Source organism: Scyliorhinus canicula, chromosome 9, assembly GCF_902713615.1.
Source record: "Scyliorhinus canicula chromosome 9, sScyCan1.1, whole genome shotgun sequence".
Taxonomy (NCBI): Eukaryota; Metazoa; Chordata; class Chondrichthyes; order Carcharhiniformes; family Scyliorhinidae; genus Scyliorhinus; species Scyliorhinus canicula.
This window is the reverse complement of record NC_052154.1, coordinates 39344058-39367258: the sequence shown is the minus strand read 5'-3', so window position 1 is coordinate 39367258 and position 23201 is coordinate 39344058. Positions and strand designations below refer to the sequence as shown.

At 42.1% G+C, this 23201-nt stretch overlaps 1 protein-coding gene across 4 annotated transcripts in view; it reads left to right on the top strand.

Annotated features, from left to right (window-relative positions):
- Window positions 1-23201, top strand: part of tdrd12 (tudor domain containing 12) — a 157507-nt gene that overhangs the window by 76826 nt on the left and 57480 nt on the right. For 3 of the 4 annotated variants that reach the window (XM_038806556.1, XM_038806555.1, XM_038806554.1), the window contains exons 17-21: window positions 9960-10088; window positions 14091-14208; window positions 15931-16070; window positions 19053-19255; window positions 21148-21250. In XM_038806556.1, coding sequence (XP_038662484.1) covers window positions 9960-10088; window positions 14091-14208; window positions 15931-16070; window positions 19053-19255; window positions 21148-21250 — 693 coding nt within the window. The remainder of the gene's footprint in view (window positions 1-9959; window positions 10089-14090; window positions 14209-15930; window positions 16071-19052; window positions 19256-21147; window positions 21251-23201) is intronic. The other variant, XM_038806557.1, reaches the window with a different exon arrangement.

Here is a 23201-nt window from a genome sequence, read left to right as displayed (position 1 = left end):
AACCAGTGAAATCTCCCCGCTGATTTACATTTCCTTCAATTTTACTGGAGCTCCTTGAAATCACATTTGATCATACGCTGCTTTGATGTCCAGAGCCATCACTCTGACCTCACCTCTGGAATTCAACTCTATTTTCTATTGTCCTTTCTACTACAATTTAAGTTTAATTAAAACATTTCAGCAAAACTAAAGCTCCACTACTTTGTTTCACATGTTTTCTTTCCTTTGCAGTGTTTATATTTTGAGCTTTGGGCCTTTATATGTGGTTCTGAACCATTTAAAAAAAAAAATGTGTTCTGCCAATTGAGGTCTTTGGGGCCCTCCAGTGTTTGTTGAAAAGGAAAGTGCATTCCCTTTGCAAGTCTTATTTGATAAATTTATTGAGTAACTCCTGAGATCCTACAACTATTAGATCTATTAGTCTTCCAGTTGAGGCAGTAATTAAAATGGGCTTTTTGCTTGAGAACGAGCTTTTATTGATCAGGGTTGCAGAAGCTTGATTCTTAATGTGTGTTTCTGAAATTATAAAGATTGCTTGGCCTATATTGTAACATTTCCCAATTAGATCCAAGTTCCTACCCTCCATAATGTGTGGCGCTATCACTGTGCTCAATGGCATAGGTTTTGACAAGATCATAAAAATTAGGCATCCATGAGGCGCTGTGGGACATCAGCAGCAAAATTGTGTACAACCACAAGCTTTAACCTCATGCCCTGGCATATCCCCCACTCTACAAACAACTGAATCTGACCATTTCCCCTTTACGGTCAATGATATTGGTGCTTTTGCTAACGCTGATGGGGAGGGTTTAAACAAATGTGGCGGGGGATGGGAACCAAATGAGGAGGTTAGTGGACAGTAAGGAGGTAGTAACTAAAGCCTGTAAGGAACTAGATCATGAAGTCAGCGTGACTAAGGGGAAGAGTAGGCAGGGAGAAGATGATAAACGCAAAGGGACTGGAGGTCTGAGGTGCATTTGTTTTAATGCAAGAAGTGTAGTAGGTAAGGCAGATGAACTTGGTTTGGATTAGTACCTGGGAGTATGATGTTATTGCTTTAACTGAGACTTGGTTGAGGGAAGGGCATGATTGGCAACTAAATATCCCAGGATATCGATGCTTCAGGCGGGATAGAGAGGGAGGTAAATGGGGTGGAGGAGTTGCATTACTGGTCAGAGAGGATATCACAGCTGTGTTGAAGGAGGGCACTATGGAGGATTCGAGCAGTGAGGCAATATGGGCAGTGCTCAGAAATAGGAAGGGTGCGGTAACAATGTTGGGGCTGTACTACAGACCTCCCAACAGCGAGCGTGAGATAGAGGTACAGATATGTTAACAGATTATGGAAAGGAGCAACAGGGACTGGAGGTCTGAGGTGCATTTGTTTTAATGCAAGAAGTGTAGTAGGTAAGGCAGATATGGGATATTCTAAGTTTCCCAACATTGACTGGGATACACTTAGTGTCAGACGTCTAGATGGAGCAGAATTTGTAAAGACCATCCAGGAGGGTTTTCTAGAGCAGTATGTAAATAGTCCAACTCGGGAAGGGGCCATACTGGACCTGGTGTTGGGAAATGAGCCCGGCCAGGTGTTTGAAGTTTCAGTCGGGGATTACTTTGGGAATAGTGATCACAATTCTGTAAGTTTTAGAATACTCATGGACAAAGACGAGAGTGGTCCTAAAGGAAGAGTGCTAAATTGGTGGAAAGCCAACTATACCAAAATTCGGCAGCAGCTGGGGAATGTGGATTGGGAGCAGCTGTTTGAAGGTAAATCCACATTTGATATGTGGGAGGCTTTTAAAGAGGTTGATTCGAGTGCAGGACAGACATGTCCCTGTGAAAATGAGGGATAGAAATGGCAAGATTAGGGAACCATGGATGACGGGTGAAATTGTGAGACTAGCTAAGAGGAAAAAGGAAGCATACATAAGGTCTAGGCAACTGAAGACAGACATAGCTTTGGAAGAATAATCGGGAATGTAGGACCAATCTGAAACGAGGAATCAAGAGGGCTAAAGGGGGTCATGAAATATCTTTAGCAAACAGGGTTGAGGAAAATCCCAAAGCTTTTTATTCATATATAAGGAGCAAGAGGGTAACGAGAGAAAGGGTTGGCCCACTCAAGGACAAAGGAGGAAAGTTATGCATGGAGTCAGAGAAAATGGGTGAGATTCTTAACAAGTACTTTGCATCGGTATTCACCGAGGAGAGGACATGACGGATGTTGAGGTTAGGGATAGATGTTTGATTACTCTAGGTCAAGTCGGCATAAGGAGGGAGGATGTGTTGGGTATTCTAAAAGGCATTAAGGTGGGCAAGTCCCCAGGTCCGGATGGGATCTATCCCAGGTTACTGAAAGAAGTGAGAGGGGAAATAGCTGGGGCCTTAACAGATATCCTTTCAGCATCCTTGAACACGGGTGAGGTACCGGAGGACTGGAGAATTGCCAATGTTGTCCCCTTGTTTAAGAAGGGTAGCAGGGATAATACAGGTAATTCTAGACTGGTGAGCCTGACGTCAGTGGTATGGAAGCTGCTTGAGAAGATACTGAGGAATAGGATCTATTCCCATTTGGAAGAAAATGGGCTTATCAGTGATAGGCAACATGGTTTTGTGCAGGGAAGGTCGTGTCTTACCAACTTAATGGAGTTCTTTGAGGAAGTGACAAAGTTGATTGATGAGGGAAAGGCTGTAGATGTCCTATACATAAGGCATTTGATGAGGTTCCCCATGGTAGGCTGATGGAGAAAGTGAAGTCGCATGGGGCCCAGGGTGTACTAACTAGATGGATAAAGAACTGGCTGGGCAACAGGAGACAGAGAGTAGTAGTGGAAGGGAGTTTCTTAAAATGGAGAATTGTGACCAGTGGTGTTCCACAGGGATCCGTGCTGGGACCACTGTTGTTTCTGATATACATAAATGATCTGGAAGAAGGTATAGGTGGTCTGATTAGCAAGTTTGCAGATGACACTAAGATTGGTGGAGTAGCAGATAGTGAAGGGGTCTGTCAGAGAATACAGCAGAATATAGATAGATTGGAGAGTTGGGCGGAGAAATGGCAGATGGAGTTCAATCCGGGCAAATGCGAGGTGATGCATTTTGGAAGATCCAATTCAAGAGCGAACTATACGGTAAATGAAAAAGCCCTGGGTAAAATTGATGTACAGAGAGATCTGGGTGTTCAGGTCCATTGTACCCTGAAGGTGGCTGCACAGGTCGATAGAGTGGTCAAGAAGGCATACGGCATGCTTTCCTTTATCGGAAGGGGTATTGAGTACAAGAGTTGGCAGGTCATGTTACAGTTGTATAAGACTTTGGTTCAGCCACATTTGGAATACTGCGTGCAGTTCTGGTCGCCACATTACCAAAAGGATGTGGATGCTTTGGAGAAAGTGCAAAGGAGGTTCACCAGGATGTTGCCTGGTATGGAGGGCGCTAGCTATGAAGAGAGGTTGAGTAGATTAGGATTATTTTCATTAGAAAGACCGAGATTGAGGGTGGAACTCATTGAGGTCTACAAAATCATGAGAGGTATAGACAGGATGGATAGCAAGAAGTTTTTTCCCCAGAGTGGGGGACTGAATTGCTCGGGATCACGAGTTCAAGGTGAGAGGGGAAAAATTGAAGGGAGATATGTGTGGAAAGTTCTTTACGCAGAGGGCGGTAGGTACCTGGAACGCATTGCCGGCGGAGGTGGTAGAGGCGGGCACGATAGCATCATTTAAGATGTATCTAGACAGATACATGAATGGGCAGGGAGCAGAGGGATACTGATCCTTAGAAAATAGGTGACAGTTTAGATAGAGGATCTGGATCGGTGCAGGCTTGGAGGGCAAAGGGCCTGTTCCTGTGCTGTAATTTTTCTTTGTTCTTTGATATTACTCTCACTGAATCCCCCAAAATCAGCATCATGCGGGTTACCATTGACCAGAAACTGAAGTGTGCATGCTATATAAAGACTATGGTTGCAAGAGCAGATCATGTGCTGGGAATTTAGAGATGAGTAACTCACCCCCTGGTTTTCCCAAAGCATGTCCACCATCTACAAGGCACAAGTCAGGAATGTGATGGAATGTTGTTCATTTGCCTGGATGAGTACAGCTTAAACAACACTCAAGAAACTCAACACTATCATTGAGGGCAATGTAGGCAGTTTGATTGGCACATCATCCATCACCTTTAACATGCACTCCCTCCACCACTGTTCACCATAGCAGCAGTGTGTGTTTTTTTATTAGTTCATGGGATGTAGCATCACTGGTTAAGCCAGCATTTGTGCCATCCCTAAATGCCCCTGCGATGCACTACAGCAGCTCACTAAGGCCTGTTCCATATCTGTGACCTCTACCACACAGAAGGACAAGGTACATTCCATCCTGACTGAGAACTATATTACCATTCACTGTCACTGGGTCAAAATCTCTGGCCCAGCCAAGGATGCCCACATCCTGTTTTTAAAAAAAAATGTTAAAAGCTATTGAAATGGAGCCTCCTTTGGCCTCTTAATTTTATATCTTGTAGTGTGCTTGCTCAGATGATTTGTATCTAAAATTAATCACATTTTACTTACAAAACAAAATTTCAACTTTTTGGGCTGGCTTTAGGTTTCAAATAGGCATCAGCTTCCTGAATGATCTCCAGGACAGACATCCAAGTCTGGAAATGCGCATGGGAGAGTAACGGACACTGTAATGGATTAACAATTATATTAATGAGACCATGATTATATTAACAATGTAAGTTTGACCTCGAGGATCACCTGACCAAGAGGCTTCAGAATCCAAGACACTCCAGAGACCCAGGTGCAGAAATGATTGTGTTCCAGAAACCATGTACTTGATGTCTTGAAGATGTCCTGGTCACCTACGGCGCACTGTTCTACCCCCAGCTGTCTAGACTATGTCCTGCCACTGTACGCAGGTGAACGTGGGAGTAGAGAGTGAGGCAGACTGTGTGCAACTCTCCTTCACTTAAATCAAATTCACTTGCAAGTGATCTTCATACATTTATTGGACCTCACATCTTGTGGCTATGGGTGAGCAATGAAGCAGCAGGTGTGGTGAGCTGGAGCTGCAAATCTGCACACAGGCGGCTCAGGCCATAGGGTCGTCTTTCACTGAATAAAAGCAGCGGTGAAATCCGGCAGCCACCTGAGCAGCCCTTTTCAGGACCACACTGCTCACCTGTGTAGTTTGAGGAAGGGGCTAGAAAAAGTGCCCCGAGCACTGCCTGCTTCACCAGAACCTGGCTAGGTTAACGGCCGACAGTAGCAATATCAAAAAGAGAAAAAAAGCAAATATGATACAACTCAAGTTTGGCACATGGAATTTGTGGGCTCTTTTTAAAAATATTTTATTAAAGGTTTCATATTTAACAAACACAATCTGAACTACAATACAATTGAACACCAATTTGTTCAAACATGATGCAATTGTCATGTTAACAATACAAGTAATAAGAGATATTAAAAAAACATACAACAAAGGCTATATCCAACCCCTCCCCACCCCACCAATAAAGCTTGCCTTCTTCTCTTCCCCCCCCCCCCCCCCAACCACCACAGCTGATAGAAATTAACTCATTGAAGTATGAGATAAATGGCTGCCAGCTCAGGTAGAATGCTCAACCAATCCCCTGACACTGTACTTGACCTTTTCCAGGTATTAAAAAGTCCATACAGTCACCCAACTAGGCCGAGGAACTGGGCGGAGCAGAACTCTCCTTCGGCAAAAGTGCGCGCATCAGCCTTCACCCTCATTTGCAGCCCCGGCGAGGCCCGACACCCTGAAAATGGCCACCAACGGACAAGGCTCCAGATCAATGTCAACAATCACTGACAGTGCAAAAGAAGGAGACCCAAAATCTTACCATCTTTGGATAACACCAGAACATGTGGGTATGGTTGGCGGGCCCACAAGAACTCTGCTCGCACCTGTCCTCCACTCCACCAAAGAACCCACTCATTCTACTTTTGGTGATGAGCTCTATGAACCACCTTGAGTTGGATGAGGCTGAGCTGCATGCAGGATGAGGTGGAATGTACCCTACAGAAAGCCTCATTCCACACATCCTCATCTAAGATGGGTCCTAACTCCTCCTCCCATTTCACGTTCATCCGGTCAAGGGATCTAGATTCCAATTCATTTCATAGATATTCAAGCGCGGTTGATATGGCAGAATGTGCGCACTCTCATGGACAATGCTCAAGCTGATAGACCAGAACCGAGAACTGTCGTAGCGGGCAGAGAGCTAGCCCAGTGCGAAATGCACCTTGCAGATGAAGGTCAACTCTGGGCAATAGGGGCAGGATACACTTTCTTCTGGGGTGGTCGAGCCGAAGAGCACCGGCACGAGGCTCGTGTGGGTTTTGCAATCAAAAATAAACTGGTGAACAAGTAACCAGCCTCCCAAAGAGTCTAAACGACCGCCTCATGTCACTCAAGATTCCATCATCAGAGCATATGCTGCCACAATGACCAATCCTGAGGTTATAAAAGAGAAACTCTATGAAGACCTCCACTTCCCGACTACAGCAACATCAAAGCCAGACAAACTGGTCATACTTGGTGACTCTTAAAGCACAGATCACCAAACTTATCGAAGTGTTATTGGCAAAGGCGGAGCTTGGAAAGACAACAGCAAACATCATCTACTACTGCAATTCTGTGTGAGCATGAGCTGCTTCTCACCAATGCAGTTTTCTGGCTCCCAAACCAAAATAAAGCATCCTGGAAGCACCCGCGTTCTGGGTACTGACAATTCATCGATAACGCCATTGTCCGGAAGATTGACAGACAAGATGTAAGGGTTGTTGTGTTATGTTATTGCCAGTAACATAAGCTGCCACTTGATGTAGGCTCTGCTGAAAGATGCTCCAGACTCGGAGATAAGTTTTTAATGTATTGAACGATTAACAATGCTCTTAAATGAGTTCGACACTCTACTAATCTGCCTCTAGTAACTCAGTCTATTCTGCTAACTATACGAGCTTGCTCTCGACCATGTGCTAGGATGTGGATGTTGCTGATAATCAACCCTGTCCTGCTCTCTTGGTTTTTGCCGGTGGAAGAGGCAGAGCCTGTGTGTCTTGTCCTTTTTATATGGGTCGTGTAGTGCCCCCTTGTGGTAATGCCACCTCTGGGTGTCCTGATTACCCATTGGTTGTATCCTGTTCTAATGACCCATTGGTTGCGTGCCTGCATGTCACAACATCTCTAGTGGTTACTTAGTCGTAGTGTATCTGCATTAACCCCTTGTGTATATACAGTGATGCATGTCACTGCAAGGGTGACTCGGGCTGTATGTGGCGTTGACTGTTGGACTGACCACAGACTTGTCATCTCTAAAATGTGTCTGAAAGTTCAGCCAAAGAGACACCCTCAAGGGGAGGAGATTTCCAAGTGCCTGAAAATCTGAAAACTGACAACAGTATCTCACTGATGATCTAGAGAAGAAGCTAAATAACCTTCAGACCCCCTCCAACAACATCGAGGAAATCTGGACTTCCCTACGGGATACCATGTATACCACAGCTTAAGGGATATTCAGTCCGACCAAGCACAAGCACCAGGACTAGCTTGATCAAAATAACGCTAAGATCGAGCATCTTCTTGACGAGAAATGCAAGTTACACATAGTATACCTAAATGACAAGTCCACAGCTGTAAAATCTGCTATAACCAACATCCGCAGCAGAGTCCAACGCAGACTACGTGTGATGCAGAACAAATGGCTGAATCAAAAGGCAGATGATATACAAGCCTATCCTGACAGATAGATTCATAGAATTTACAGTACAGAAGGAGGCCATTTGGCCCATTGAGTCTGCACCGGCTCTTGGAAAGAGCACCCTACCCAAGGTCAACACCTCCCCCTATCCCAATAACCCAGCAACCCCACCCAACACTAAGGGCAATTTTGGACACTAAGGGCAATTTATCATGGCCAATCCACCTAACCTGCACATCTTTGGACTGTGGGAGGAAACCGGAGCACCCGGAGGAAACCCACGCACAGACGGGGAGGATGTGCAGACTCCACACAGACAGTGACCCAAGCCGGAATCGAACCTGGGACCCTGGAGCTGTGAAGCGATTGTGCTATCCACAATGCTACCGTGCTGCCCAAATGAAGCGCTTCTACAAATCTATCAGGATGGTCTATGGTCCTGAATTAGCTAACTCCTCTTAGCTTCTCCGTGCTGATGGGGCCATGCTACTGAGGAGAAATCTCAGATCCTGGAGAGATGGGCTGAGCATTTCAATAACGTCCTCAACAGACCATCTAACACCAATGACTAAGCTCTAACTAGACTGCCCCAGGTTAACCCTGCTCTAGGCACTGCACCCACACTGCTGGAAACCAAAAAAGTTGTAGAGCAATTATCAAGTGAAAAAGCCTCTGGAGCTGATTGAATTCCAGCAGAGATCTATAAATACGGTAGATCATAGCTGCTCAGAAAGCTCACCCAGCTCTTTCAGATCACATGGGAGCAGAGGATCCTTCCACAGAATTTCAAAAACGCCTTAATTGTTTACATCTACAACACAAAGGCAGCCGTCAGACTTCTGACAATCACAAGAAGCGGAATGAGGGGTTAAAACCATCAAGACTGTCCTGAAAAAGAACAATGACCCAGAGCTGGCCTTGTTCATTTGATGGACAGAAGGCAGAAAACCCAATTTCCTTCGCTCCATCATCAACTTTAGACTCAACATCACTCTCCAATACTGACTTAGGAAGGTGTCCCAAACAAACAGCAAGAGAGGCAGCCCAACGGTATAACTGCTGCCATAGGACACGAACACTGCTCACACTAGAACCAGGGCATAAAGTCTGGATCGGAGACCATCAAACCCAAGGAATGGTCAAACCCACTAACTGTGGTAATACCTAGTCAACAAACCACCTGGGATTTCACAAAGCAGTAGAAAAGCCCTAGAGACTTACAAGGAGCCAATCCTTCCAATAATATCAAAATGAGGCTGATAAGCCAGTCCTTCCTGCAAACACTCCCAGAAATTGCGTTCAATTTCTGGAAGCGGGTGTACTAACCCCAATCGAACATATTCCAGCAACCCTAACCAAGAGCCCTCGAGCTAAGATCAGGGAGAGTTGAAACACCTGACAGGTTGCACCTATGATATTATAATTTTGGGGCAGATAGCTGGAATGTAAATAGCTTACCAAAATTTTTGAGATTATATTTGGGGGAAGATGTTAAGTAATGGGTTAATGGTTATTTTAATTAGACTATGATGATATTAATGACTTAAGTATGACATCAAGGGTCAGGTGGCCCAGAGAGCCAGAAACCATGCACTCACTACAAAGTCTTGTAATGGTGTAAATAAATAGTTTTTAGAAAATCTCTACACTGAATACCTCAAGTCAATCATTGTCTAAAATTAAACTTCCACAAAACAGGGAGAATTGGATATTCTTTCCTCCCCTGTAACTATTGGATTTATTGTGCTTTTAAGATTATTACATCTAACAGCTTCATTGAGCCTGATGCTAGTTTCGCATTTGAAGCATGTGATTTTGGATGCTGACAAGCTCTTTTTGTGGTTTCATATGGCTTCTTGTCGCCTTAAGAGATTTGATTAATTTTGGGTATTCCTGTGATAATATCCATACCTTTTACAAAGGATTGCTATGTTGAGTAAGCATTGCCAATCATAGTAACTTGGTTAAAACGAAGATACGTTTCCCTTTCCAAAGAGAGTCATAGAAAGTTGCAGCAGGACGTGAGAAAGCTGATGGGTTGGTGACATTATCATCCTGCTACCCAGTGTTTGCCTGTCACCTAACTCAGGCAGTGCAGATGAAACTTCACAAAAGCTGGCCTTTTTTGTTTGTCATATTTCTGTTCTGACCTGTAGTATATTCAACAGCAGAATACTTTTGAGAATTATTGTTGCAATAAGAAGTTGTTGATGGAATTTCTTCTTTAGGTTGTGCAGGTTTGTCTGGATTGTGAGAAGACATCATTTTTGCTAACCATGTTAGACTTCACTTCTGAGATTTTGCAGAAGACTATTATCTTTACTAATTGCGCTGAGGAAGTGGATCATGTGTTCAAAGTAGGTAAAATGGTTAAGATGTGAGTTAATCTCTTTGGGCATTCCGAGTTGTGATTAAATATACCATTTCTGGTTGGTATGGAGTCCTGTCCTAATAATAAAAATGTCACTGTCTACATTGGTGTTTTGAAAACCTTTTCAGATTACACTCTTAATACAGAGATGTAAATTGTGTTGAACCTTTTATGTGTAATTGTCAAGAAAAATATGATGCATGGTTCTTCATACACATTGTATTTGGGGAATAGAACATAGAACAGTACAGCACAGAACAGGCCCTTCGGCCCTCGATGTTGTGCCGAGCAATGATCACCCTACTTAACCACGTAACCCGTATACCCGTAACCCAACAATCCCCCCATTAACCTTACACTACGGGCAATTTAGCATAGCCAATCCACCTAACCCGCACATCTTTGGACTGTGGGAGGAAACCGGAGCACCCGGAGGAAACCCACGCACACACAGGGAGGACGTGCAGACTCCACACAGACAGTGACCCAGCCGGGAATCGAACCTGGGACCCTGGAGCTGTGAAGCATTGATGCTAACCACCATGCTACCGTGAGGCCCCATATTGCCAGAGATAAATGTTTGGGTTGAAGGACAGGAAACAGTAGGTTAACTAGCGAGGTGCTACAAGGATCAGGCTTGGGGCCATAACTAATTATAATCTATATTAATGACTTGGAAATATTATACTTCGTCTAACAACACATCTAGGTGGGAAAGTGGCTAACATCACAAATCTAGGTGGGAAAGTAAGTTGTGAGGAGGATACAAGAAGTTGCATGGGGCTATATGCAAGTTAAGGCAAGAAAGTGGCAGACGAAGTGTAATTGGGGACATGAGGCCATTTACTTAAGTGGGAAGAGAATAAATAACCGGATACTTTTTTAAATGGCAGCCAGCTATTAACTGTTTGTTCATAACGAAACGGGTGTCCTTATAGGTGAAACACAAAATTAACGTGCAGGTGTAGCAAGTTAAGAGGAAGGCTAATGGGATGTTGGCCTTTATTGCAAAGGGAATTGAGTGCAAGAGTAAGAAAGTCTTGTGCAATGTTTCAGGACTTCGTTGAAACCATAGGCCTGGATCTTCCTGTACGCAACCAAACTGTGGTGTACATTGTTGACTGGATTTTTAAAAAATATTTTTATCGGTTTTAGCAAGAGGTTTCTATCCCATTGGCAAGCTGAGTAGCGAGGCCTAGTGTTTGTATAGCCAAAGCAAACCCATGTCCCCTGTTTTGTCATAAACTGAAGGCACTGCTCTTTTGAGGTGTGCTCTCAATTCAGTGTTTCCATTTTTAATTTATTTTCGCACCCCTCCGTTTCCCCCCACTCCACCCTTTGTGGCACTTCATTGTAAATATTTTATCTCAAAAGAAATACTATTATTTCTGTTTACTCGTGGCAGATTTTAACAATGCAAATCAGTGCTAGAATATATATGTTTTTATATGCATTCATGGAATGCAGGCATTACTGCTGGACTAGCACTTATTGCCCATCTCCAATTGCCCTTGAGAAAGTGGGTGTGAGCCACCTTTTTGAACTGCTATAGTCCATTTTTGTAGGAACACCCACGGTGCTATATTGTTGAGTGATCTAATCATTTATTAAAGGCAATATTTATTTTTAAAAGTTTACTGTTACTGAAAATTGGGAGGCACAGTAGCATAGTGGGTAGCACTGTTGCTTCACAGCTGCAGCATCCCAGGTTCGATTCCCGGCTTGGGTCACTGCCTGTGTGGAGTCTGCACGTTCTCCCTGTGTCTGCATGGGTTTCCTCCGGGTGCTCTGGTTTCCTCCCACAAGTCCTGAAGGATGTGCTATTAGGTAATTTGGACATTCTGTATTCTCCCTCTGTGTACCTGAACAGGTGCCGGAATGTGGCGACTAAGGACTTTTCACAGTAACTTCATTGCAGTGTTAATGTAAGCCTACTTGTGACAATAAAGATTATTAGTTTAATTAAATTATAGCTACCAGTGTGTGCAACTGCATGAGGAGACAATGCAATGAGTGGTAATCCACTGGACGAGAAATCCAGAGGCCCAGGCTAATGTTTTAGGGACATGGGTTCAATACCCACCATGGCAGCTGGTGGAATTTAAACTTAGTTGATAAATATGGAATTATAAAGATAGTTTCATGGTCACAATTGTTGAGACTTTCATCAATTGTTGTAAAAAACCATCCGATTCACTAATGTTCTTTAGAGAAAGAAATCGGCGATCATTACCTGGTCTGGTTTGCATGTGACTCCAGACCCACTGTATTGTGGTTGACTCTGTGCTGCCCTCTGAAATGGCCTAGCAAACCACTCTGTTCAAGGGCAATCAGGGATGGACAACAAATGCTGACAATGATGCCTACATCCCATGGCCCATGAAAAACTAATTTAAAACAAAGTTTAAAAACTTCAAATGAATTACAGTTGTGCATTTGTTCTTATTGAAGAAAATAGGAAGTTCACGCTTTTTTAACGTTGATGATATTTGAGCTATCTAAATCCCATGTGTATATTCTAATTTTCATTTCACATTTTGGAAAATGATTAAAAGGTTCATTATAATCCATAATTATTTTCGGTTTGATGAGCAACTTTCTTAGTGAGTTCACAGCTGGTGAATGCCACAAATCACCGAGAGAGAGCGCTCCATAGTCAAAATCCCATTGGAATGGAGGAAATGGACACTTTACAGCCTACTAAATCATTGTGGGACAACATTCTCTAAGTTGGCAGCGAGCAATGCCCTCCGCCGCTGACTTGAATCTGTGTCATAATCTTGAAATGCTTTTGTATATTTTTAAAGTAAGATTTTGATGTATCTAAAGAATCCTGTGGCACTATTTGATTTTCTTCTTTTGGCCAACATTTATCCTTCATTCAACACAGCATTGACTGGTTATTGATTGTTCTTGCTGTTGTTAGGCTACAAAATGATGACTGCATAACCAATGCAATTCATTGACTGAAATGCTGACAGCCATCCTGATGACATTGAATTTACAGTGCAGAAGGAGGCCATTCGGTCCATCGAGTCCACCCTTGGAAACAGCACCCACCCAAGCCTGCACCTTCATCCTATTCCCGCAACTCCACCTAACCTTTTGGACACCAAAGCCAAGTTAGCATGGTCAATCCACCTAACCTGCACTTTGGACTGTGGGAGGAAACCGGAGCACCGGAGGAAATCCATGCAGACACGGGGAGAAAGTGCAAACTCCACACAGTCACCCAAGGTCAGAATTGAACCCTGATTCTTGGAGCTGTGAGGCAGCGGTGCTAGCCACTGTGCCACTGTCCACCGCAAATAGAAAATAGTAAAGTAATATCTATATTGTCCACCCAAATTGAGAGGAAGCTCAATAATAATAATCGCTTATTGTCACAAGTAGGCTTCAATGAAGTTACTGTGAAAAGCCCCTAGTTGCCACATTCCGGCACCTGTTCGGGGAGGCCGGTAGAGGAATTGAACCCTCATTGCTGGCCTTGTTCTGCATTACAAGCCAGCTGTTTAGCCCACTGTGCTAAACCAGAAAGAAAGGGATTGATCGATGTTGATGGGGGTTAGATGAAGTAGGCTGAGTGGAGGCTTAATTTGCGCATAGGTTTTTCAGGTGGAATGACCTGTTATTGCATTGTAAATTTTATTTAAGCTTTTTTTGGCCGTGGTCATTTTTCCTTCTTTCAACTGTATCTTTCATTCACTGACTTTCCATGCATTTTTTTAAAAATACAATAGTGTATGGATTTCTGGACATTTAGAGACTCTTTTCACTAAAGTAAGGATAATGCAAAACAAAACAACTCAGCTGGTACTTTAGCAAAAAGTATGTGAAATTCCAGAGGAGTAATTTGGCTGACAACTGAATCTGAGACTGTTGTAACTATTAGTGAATTCCTATGTTGTCAAGGTAATTTTTAAATTGTTGAACTCTTTTAATAGTATATCCTATTCTTGAGAATCTTGTGGTAACATCTCTCCTCCAGGCTTTGGGCAGTAATTCAAATTTCTGCATGAAGGTCCATGAAGGAATGAGCATCCACGTTAGCAATGTAATGGAGCAGTGGAATAAGAAATTCAATCCTGGCACACATGTGATATTAGGTGAGTATTTCAAACACTGAAGTTTTAAAATCTACAGGAAATATCTACGTTTTAGTTCTAGTATTAATGTTTGTATTTTGCAAGCTGTAGGAAAAATAATAGTTTGTGTACACATTCCCCTGTTCCAGTCTACATATGCCCGAGATCATAGAACATAGAACAGTACAGCACAGAACAGGCCCTTCGGCCCTCAATGTTATGCCGAGCCATGATCACCCTACTCAAACCCACGTATCCACCCTATACCCGTAACCCAACAACCCCCCCCTTAACCTTACTTTTATTAGGACACTACGGGCAATTTAGCATGGCCAATCCACCTAACCCGCACATCTTTGGACTGTGGGAGGAAACCGGAGCACCCGGAGGAAACCCACGCACACAGGGGGAGGATGTGCAGACTCCACACAGTGGTTAACATTCTTATGTTAAGGTTATTTATGGGTTTAAAAAATAACCTTCACCATAACCGATAAATACACGGTTTGGTTAAACAATCTTTATTCCAGAGGTATCTAGGTTTCCATAAAAACAATTAAACCTGATTTATTTTTTTGTTTGATACTTATTATCATGAAAGTGGAATAGTATCTCACATTAGGATATTTTTAATACTGTTGTGTAACATTGTTAACCCTTTAAGAGGACCACACAAATATTGCTTGTTCAGTATTTTAGGATCCCGGACGAGAACCCAACTATTTGAAATTGGTAAAACTGTGCGGAAATGTTATTGCACCGCAGAAGTGATAACATTGACTCATAGGTATCTTTTATGTTAAAACAAACTTTAATTTAAGCACAGAATGAACCACAACAGCAACAAAGAAATAGCTTTACAGTTAATAGTTAAAATTCTTAAGTAAAAGAGAAAACCTTAACTTGCTTCCCAAACCTACCACTATATTGCAATTAAGCAAACCAATATATTTCAAATGCCACTCACAAATAAAGTTAACGACCAGGTTTCTACTTGCTTTTCTCTGTGAAGAATCTTTGGAGAGTGAGCGTTTCAGGACTAAGCTGAAACACCTCTATTCAAATGAGATTCAATGTCCCTCGACTTGTTTAGCCAGGACCAAACACAATACTCCTCATAAATTATCTACCTCAAAAGAGTCCTTCAAACTTAAACAATATCCCATTGGCTAGCTATCTGTAAACAAGTAAATGGTTCTCAATACCTATTACCAGAACATTTCACCTACAAATCAATGATTATCTCACTTTTACAGCAAATCAATGATTATCTCATTTTTACAACACCTTGGTCATTGCTCTTGCAGTCATATATGATAATATATGGGCAGCACGGCAGCATTGTGGATAGCACAATGGCTTCACAGCTCCAGGGTCCCAGGTTCGATTCTGGCTTGGGTCACTGTCTGTGCGGAGTCGGCACATCCTTCCCGTGTGTGCGTGGGTTTCCTCCGGATGCTCCGGTTTCCTCCCACAGTCCAAAGATGTGCAGGTTAGGTGGATTGGCCATGATAAATTGCCCTTAGTGTCCAAAATTGCCCTTAGTGTTGGGTGGGGTTGCTGGGTTATTGGGATAGGGGGAGGTGTTGACCTTGGGTAGGGTGCTCTTTCCAAGAGCCGGTGCAGACTCAATGGGCCAAATGGCCTCCTTCTGCACTGTAAATTCTATGAAATAATACACCACACATTTTGTAATTCATAAATTGAGTTGAATTTTGTTTTGAATATTTATTTCCCTAACAGTTACGACTGATAACTATCTCAATGCCTTGAGAATCACAGATGCCACCTGTGTGATCCATTATCATTTTCCTCCATCTTGGGATATATTTGGAGCTCGCCTATGTTGCATGGTTGACAATTTTGATAATCTGATTGTGGAGGTACAGTACATTGTTCGGAAAAATGTATTTTATTTTAAAATGTTGAAATATCTCTGAAAGTGCGGTCATTGAGCTTCATGCAAGAGTATTCAGATTCAGCAGTTGTTTTTGGGGATGTATTTGTTCTGTGAAGTAGTTTTAGTTGACTCTTAAACCTTGGAGATGTTTTAGCAAGGAAAGAAACTGCAGCATATAGAAGTAGAGTATTTGAAGTGTTAAATCTGAACTTTACCTTGTTCCTCTTTAATTTCTATTCTGCTGAAGAAATTTGAAAGCTTGAGCAGTTGATTTGTCTTGAAACATTTTGGTCGACATTTTGTCAATCTAAATCACTGTCATAGTGATTGTTGCCTCTGCAATGTGCTTTTAAAAATGTATTCTTTCTTGAGACATTAGTGCCGCTGCCTTGGCCAGAATTATTATTTCACGTCACTAAATGTCTTCGTGAAGGTGGTGGTAGGCCACCTTCTTGAACTGCTGCAGTCCATGTGGTGTAAGCACACTCACATTCCTATGAGGGAAGGAGTTCCAGGATTTTGACCCAGCAACAGTGAAAGGATGTGATATTGTAGGGACATAAATTATGTTCCTATTTTTCTTTCTAACGGTGCAATTTTGACAACTGCTTACAAATGTTGTATAATAGCCAAATCTGAAACTTTTAGAGAGCTTCTACGTCCCCGTATCCCTATAACATTCCACAAACCACCCCGGCACTGTGTGAATTCCAAAGATTAATTACCCTCTTGAGAGAAGATATTCATTCTCCTCACCATCTTAAATAGGTGACCCCCCTTTTTTAAACAGTGCTGCCCCCTTCTAGATTCCTCCGCAAGGTAAACATTGTAGCCACCTACAAAGCCCCCCTCAGAATTCAATAAGATCATTGCTTCATGCTTCAAAACTCCAGTAAGTATTGGCCCATCCTGCTCAACCTTTCCTCATTAGACAACTCCTTCATCCAGGAGTCAACCTGATGAACCTTCTCTGAACTGTCTCCAATGCAAGTATATCCCTCTTTAAATAAGGAGACCAAAACTGCCCTGTACAGATGTAGCAAGACTTTTATACTCCACTCCCCTAATTACCTTCCTAGTTACTTGCAGTACCTGAATCCTAACATTTGTGAGTATATAGGACATCTGCATCACTCTACACCATAGCATTCTGCAGTGTCTCTCCATTTAAATAATATTTTGTTTCTTGATTCCTCCTGCCAAAGTGGACAATCTCATATTTGCCACATTCCTCTGTATCTGCTAAATATTTGTCCACTAACCTGAGAGTCTGTCCTCCTCACAACTTGCTTTTCTACCTATCTAGTTGAGGTCGCAGCACTGATCCCTGTTGCATTTCACTAGTTATAATTTGCCAAAATGAAAATGGTCCATTTATCTTGACTATGTATCCGGTTAGTTGACCAGTCCTCTGTCCATGCAAATATATTACCCCAACATCATGAGCTCTTATCTTGTGTTGCAATCTTTTATGTGGCATCTTACTGAATGCCTTTTGGAAATCTAAATACACTATAATCTGCTGATTCCCCTTTATCCACCCTCCTGTTTATATTTGCAACGAACTCTAATAAATTGTCAAACACAATTTTCCTTTCAACAATCAAGCAGATTGAATTTCTAAATCTCTGCCTCTGCTACCTGTGATGGATTCTGGTACTTTTTCAAATATAACATTAGGACAACTGACCCACAGTTTTCTACTTTCTTTCTTTCTCCCTCCTTCCTTAAGTACAGGCATTGCATTTGCGGCTTCCCGATCTGCTGGGACCTTTCCGGATATCAAGGAATTTGGGAAGATTACAACCACTATCTCTGCAACATAATCAAAGACACCTCCCACCCGGCTTACTCACTCTTCCAACTTCTTCCATCGGGCAGGAGATACAAAAGTCTGAGAACACGCACGAACAGACTCAAAAACAGTTTCTTCCCCACTGTTACCAGTCTCCTAAACGACCCTCTTATGGACTGACCTCATTAACACTACACCCTTGTATGCTCCACCTGATGCCGGTGTTATGTAGTTACATTGTGTACATTGTGTTACCCTATTATGTATTTTCTTTTATTTCTTTTTCTTTTCATGTACTTAATGATCTGTTGAGCTTCTCACAGAAAAATACTTTTCACTAACCTTGGTACACGTGGCAATAAACAAAATCCAAATCAATGGGTCTACGGAACGTATCATCCTCTAATTCCTTTACTTTTCCTAGAAGATTTTCCTCTTGTGATTGTTTTAAGTTCTTCCCTCCCTTTTGAAACTTGATTTTCTGCTACTGATGGTATGCTTTTTGTGCCTTCTGTCGTGAAGGAAAAAATTAAATACTTGTTCAAAGTTTCTGACGTTTTCTGGCATTTCATCATTAACCCCCCAGTCTCATCAATTAAGGAACTAATGTTTACTTTAGCTACTCTTTTCCCTTTTTATATATTTGTAGAAACTTATCTTTTTTATTCCTCCTAGTTTACTCTCTTACTGTGATTTCTTCCTTTTTTTTTTAAGACGTCCTTTGTTATTTTCCAGGATTTTCCCCATCTTCTGACCACCTGCTAAACTTTCCAGCATTGTATTAATTTTCTTTCAAATTGATACCATACTCAACGTCCAAATCCAATGTTGAATTGTTATTCATATTCATACTTTTATTGTACTTATCTTCATTACCACGCTTGAGCATAATCAGTGTTACTTTAAAGGTGCATAAGAGTTTACAATGGATTGCTTCAACACTTTTGCTATTTAAAGTAACTGCAGTTTATTCCTTATCCATATTCGTAAACTGGTTATAAGAGAAATGATTGAGGATGATGTAGATTTTATAAATTGACCTTGGAGTCTTGATGTTTTGGCATGTGTACCGCATAGTGCTGAATGTTGCTAGTGCTTTGCAAAAATTAATGTGTAGGACTTTCAGCACATGTTTATGTTATTTGATGTAAAATGTTTTCTTAATACCAGGGATCAACTCTTCAAAGTCAGTCAATCATACTACTGACCGACAAAGACGCACCACAAGCATCTTCTATTCTGCACTATCTGGAAAGAACCGATGCTAAAGTTCCTAAAGAGCTATATACATTTATTTCTGATCTGAATAACATCGATGCCATTTGCTATGACAAATCTTTGTGCAAATACCTAAAAGCATATGGAATCTGCAGGTAAACTCTTAGAAATAGCTTGCTTTATGGACTTGAGGAAAATGGGGAAATATCTAGAGAGCTACAATGACAAGGCAGCTCGGTTGTTCTTTGGACATAGATTTCTATTTGGACTAGTATATCCTTTTATAATGGGGAAAAACAACAAATGAATTAGTTTGTGGCAGATTATATAGCTGGTAAGCAGACTAATCTGAAATTTCAAGAATTTCCATCAGATATTTGGTACAAAAATTATTTTCTTTGATTAGGGATATTTTTCATTTAGTTGGCTTGGTATAATTCCTGGTATGGGAATTCAAATTTTCAGGTCACGAATGGTTACAAACCTCTTTAATTTACATATATAATGTAAAATAATGTATATTAGGTTGCTAAGCTAAAACATTACCTGGAATCTGTTGTAAATAATTCAATAATGATTGGTGCAGGAGCAGGCTATTTTGTTATGATGCCACAAATCAAATGGAGAATTTGGTGTAGTTGTCATGGATTTACCCAGTAACAGCAGCAAAATTAATCTTAAAACAGAATAGGATGCGTTCTGCCTAGCAACAGGTACAAATCTGCCTTGCAACCTCATGGCCAGTATTCAAAAGACTGTATGAGATGCACCTTTCCCAGCCATCGCGATAAATCAGGTGTGAATTGCGTACTAGTAGAAACAGCTTACCTAGACGATTGGGAGATCAGTGAGGAACACCCATATGTTAATTTCCAGGAATGAGAGAGGCAGACATCCAAATACACAAAATGCAGATTCATAGAGGAACAGTGATATAATTGCCAGCACCCTCCAAAGCAGACAGGCTAGTTTACATCTAGTAGCCTGGAGGCCAGTTTTACATCTAACGGCCTCTAAATCTTGGAGCCAAAGCAGTGCATACTGGCCTTCATAACATCTTTGCTGGACCAGGACAAGTCATTTCCCAGACTTATCACCCTTGTGTTGTGTTGTAACTATAAACTGGTTGTGACTTGTAGATCTATTTGATTTGGATGTTGTTTGATGGAAAGGAGAGTCTTGAGGAGTTCAGCAATCGTAGATATATTTTGGAACAAGGGGTACGTTCTACATAAACCATGTTTAGATTTAGAACAGTACAGCACAGAACAGGCCCTTCGGCCCTCGATGTTGTGCCGAGCAATGATCACCCTACTCAAACTCGCATATCCACCCTATACCCGCAACCCAACAACTTCCCCCTTAACCTTACTTTTTAGGACACTACGGGCAATTTAGCATGGCCAATCCACCTAACCCGCACATCTTTGGACTGTGGGAGGAAACCGGAGCACCCGGAGGAAACCCACGCACACACGGGGAGGACATGCAGACTCCGTACAGACAGTGACCCAGCCGGGAACCGACCCTGGGACCCTGGAGCTGTGAAGCATTGATGCTAACCACTATGCTACTGTGCCGCCCCTGTGTGTGTTTAGTAATTCATATACTTAATTGGCTTAACATAAAGTTTTGTGTATTCGTCTTTTCTTCAATTTAATAAATAGTATTTAATAATTATTACACAGTGACTGGGCTGCTTATTCTCACTGGGGTTTTACTTAACTCCTCGCATCATACCAAAACTATACACACCCACGAGCTAGTGATCCAAATTGGGATACCCTCGCAATAACACCGAAGCGTGGTTTTTGGCAGTAGTATCCTTAATTTAATCATAAATGAACATTTTATTTAATGAGCAGGTCTAAACCAAATGCATCAGAATACACTTTTTTGCACCATTTCTTTACTCTTGCAAAGGATTTCCTGCTATTGCACTCATCACGCTGATGTGTCAATGCATTAGGCACCAGAATTCTCTTGATGTAACACAACCTCAACCATCTGTATCAAATTGATAACATCGTGTTTTTGCTCGTTTCAGGGAGAACAAAACATGCCCAAGTCGTCACAGACTTCACCGAGATGTGGACAAACCACGGTGTCTTTCAGGTGAAAAGAAGTTGCCTGCCTCAGGTTACGTTGAGGTAAAATTACTTGTGCTTTATTTTTGTAAAAATGAAAATCGCTTTATTGTCACGAGTAGGCTTCAATGAAGTTACTGTGAAAAGCCCCTAGTCGCCACATTCCGGCGCCTGTCCGGGGAGGCTGGTACGGGAATTGAACCGTGCTGCTGGCCTGCTTGGTCTGCTTTAAAAGCCAGAGATTTAGCCCAGTGAGCTAAACCAGCCCCTATGTGCCTTGCCTTGTGAGCTTGTTTTGAAATTTTGCTTCTTTGTATAGTTTTCACCATTTGTTCAGGATTTGCTTACCTGTCATTAGAAATTTGAGCATTATATCTACGCTGCTATTTTCTGTGAATGCTTTTTTTCTTTATTCTTTCCTGGGATGTGGGCATAGTTGGCAGGTCGGCGTTTGTTGTCCACCCCTTATTGCCCTTGAACTGGTTTACCACACCATTTTAGAGGGCAGTTAAGAGTCAACTATACTGCTGTGCGTCTGGAGTCGCATGTAGAGCAGACCAGGTAAGGTTGGCAGATTGGAAAATCTCAGCAAGTCTGGCAGCATCTGTAGGGAGAGAAACAAGCTAATGTTTCGAGTCCGATGACTCTTTGTCAAAGCAGCTGCCATGGTGGTATTTGACAAAGAGTCATCAGACTCGAAATGTTAGCTTATTTCTCTCCCTACAGATGCTGCCAGACTTGCTGAGATTTTCCAGCATATTCTATTTCCTTTCAGATTCCAGCATCCGCAGTAATTTGAACATACAATAAAGAATATACAGTGCAGAAGGAGGCCGTTCGGCCTATCGAGTCTGCACCGACCCACTTAAGCCTTCACCTATCCCCGTAACCCAATAACCCCTCCTAACCTTTTTGGTCACGAAGGGCAATTTATCATGTCCAATCCAACTAACCTGCACGTCTTTGGACTGTGGGAGGAAGCCGGAGCACCCGGAGGAAACCCACGCAGACACAGGGAGAACGCGCAGACTCCGCGCAGACAGTGACCCAGCAGACCCTGGCGCTGTGAAGTTACAGTGCTATTCACTTGTGCTACCGTGCTGCCCATTTATTTTTATTGCTTTTATTAAGGTTGGGAGATTTCCTTCCTTAATGGACATGAGTGAACCAGGTGGATTTTTACGACAAATGACTATGGTTTCATGACTAGCTTTTTAATTCCAGACCATTAATAGAATTTAAATTCCACCAGCTGCCATGGTGGTATTTGAACCCTTGTTCCCAGAATATGGGCCTCTAGATTACTAGTCTAGTGACGTTGCCACTATGCCAACATTTCCTCCCATGTCACAGTAGAATAGCAATTAATGACCAGTTTCACAATAGCAACTTTATACCCTGTTAGAAACTAATATTTATAATTTGAACAATGCATTATTTATCTTTCTTTTAGCAAAGCATCTAAAGGAACTTTGATTGAATAACTTTTTGATGTACAAGTCAATCTCTGTACATCTTGGTTTAGTGAATTTCTTAATTGATCAAAATGGTTCTTTTTATCCATACGTTTGCAACAGGCAGATTTATTTTCATGCAGCTTATATCCTAAATGAGGTAATGCATTTATAGATACTGGGCTGGATTAATCGGTTCCCCAGCCACATGCTTCTCAGCAGCGGGGGGTGAGAGGTGGTGGTGAGGCAGAGTTGGGTGATAGTAGTGTGCCTGTTCACTGGCGGTGGGGTTTTTTTCTACCCACCACTTGTCAATGGGCTTTCCCATTGAAGCCACCCCACGCCGACGGGAAAACTGAGGATGGGGTGTGCTACCTGCGGGAAAAATGAATCGCAACGGCCAGAGAATTCCGGCCACTATCTTGTTACCACATGAACCATGAAATATTGTATTTGGTATATAGAAAACCAACTCCCATCAATAAATGTACCTTCATTTGATCTCACCATAGGATTCTGCACTTTGCTCCTAAACATCTGGTGGATCCTTGTTCTCTTGA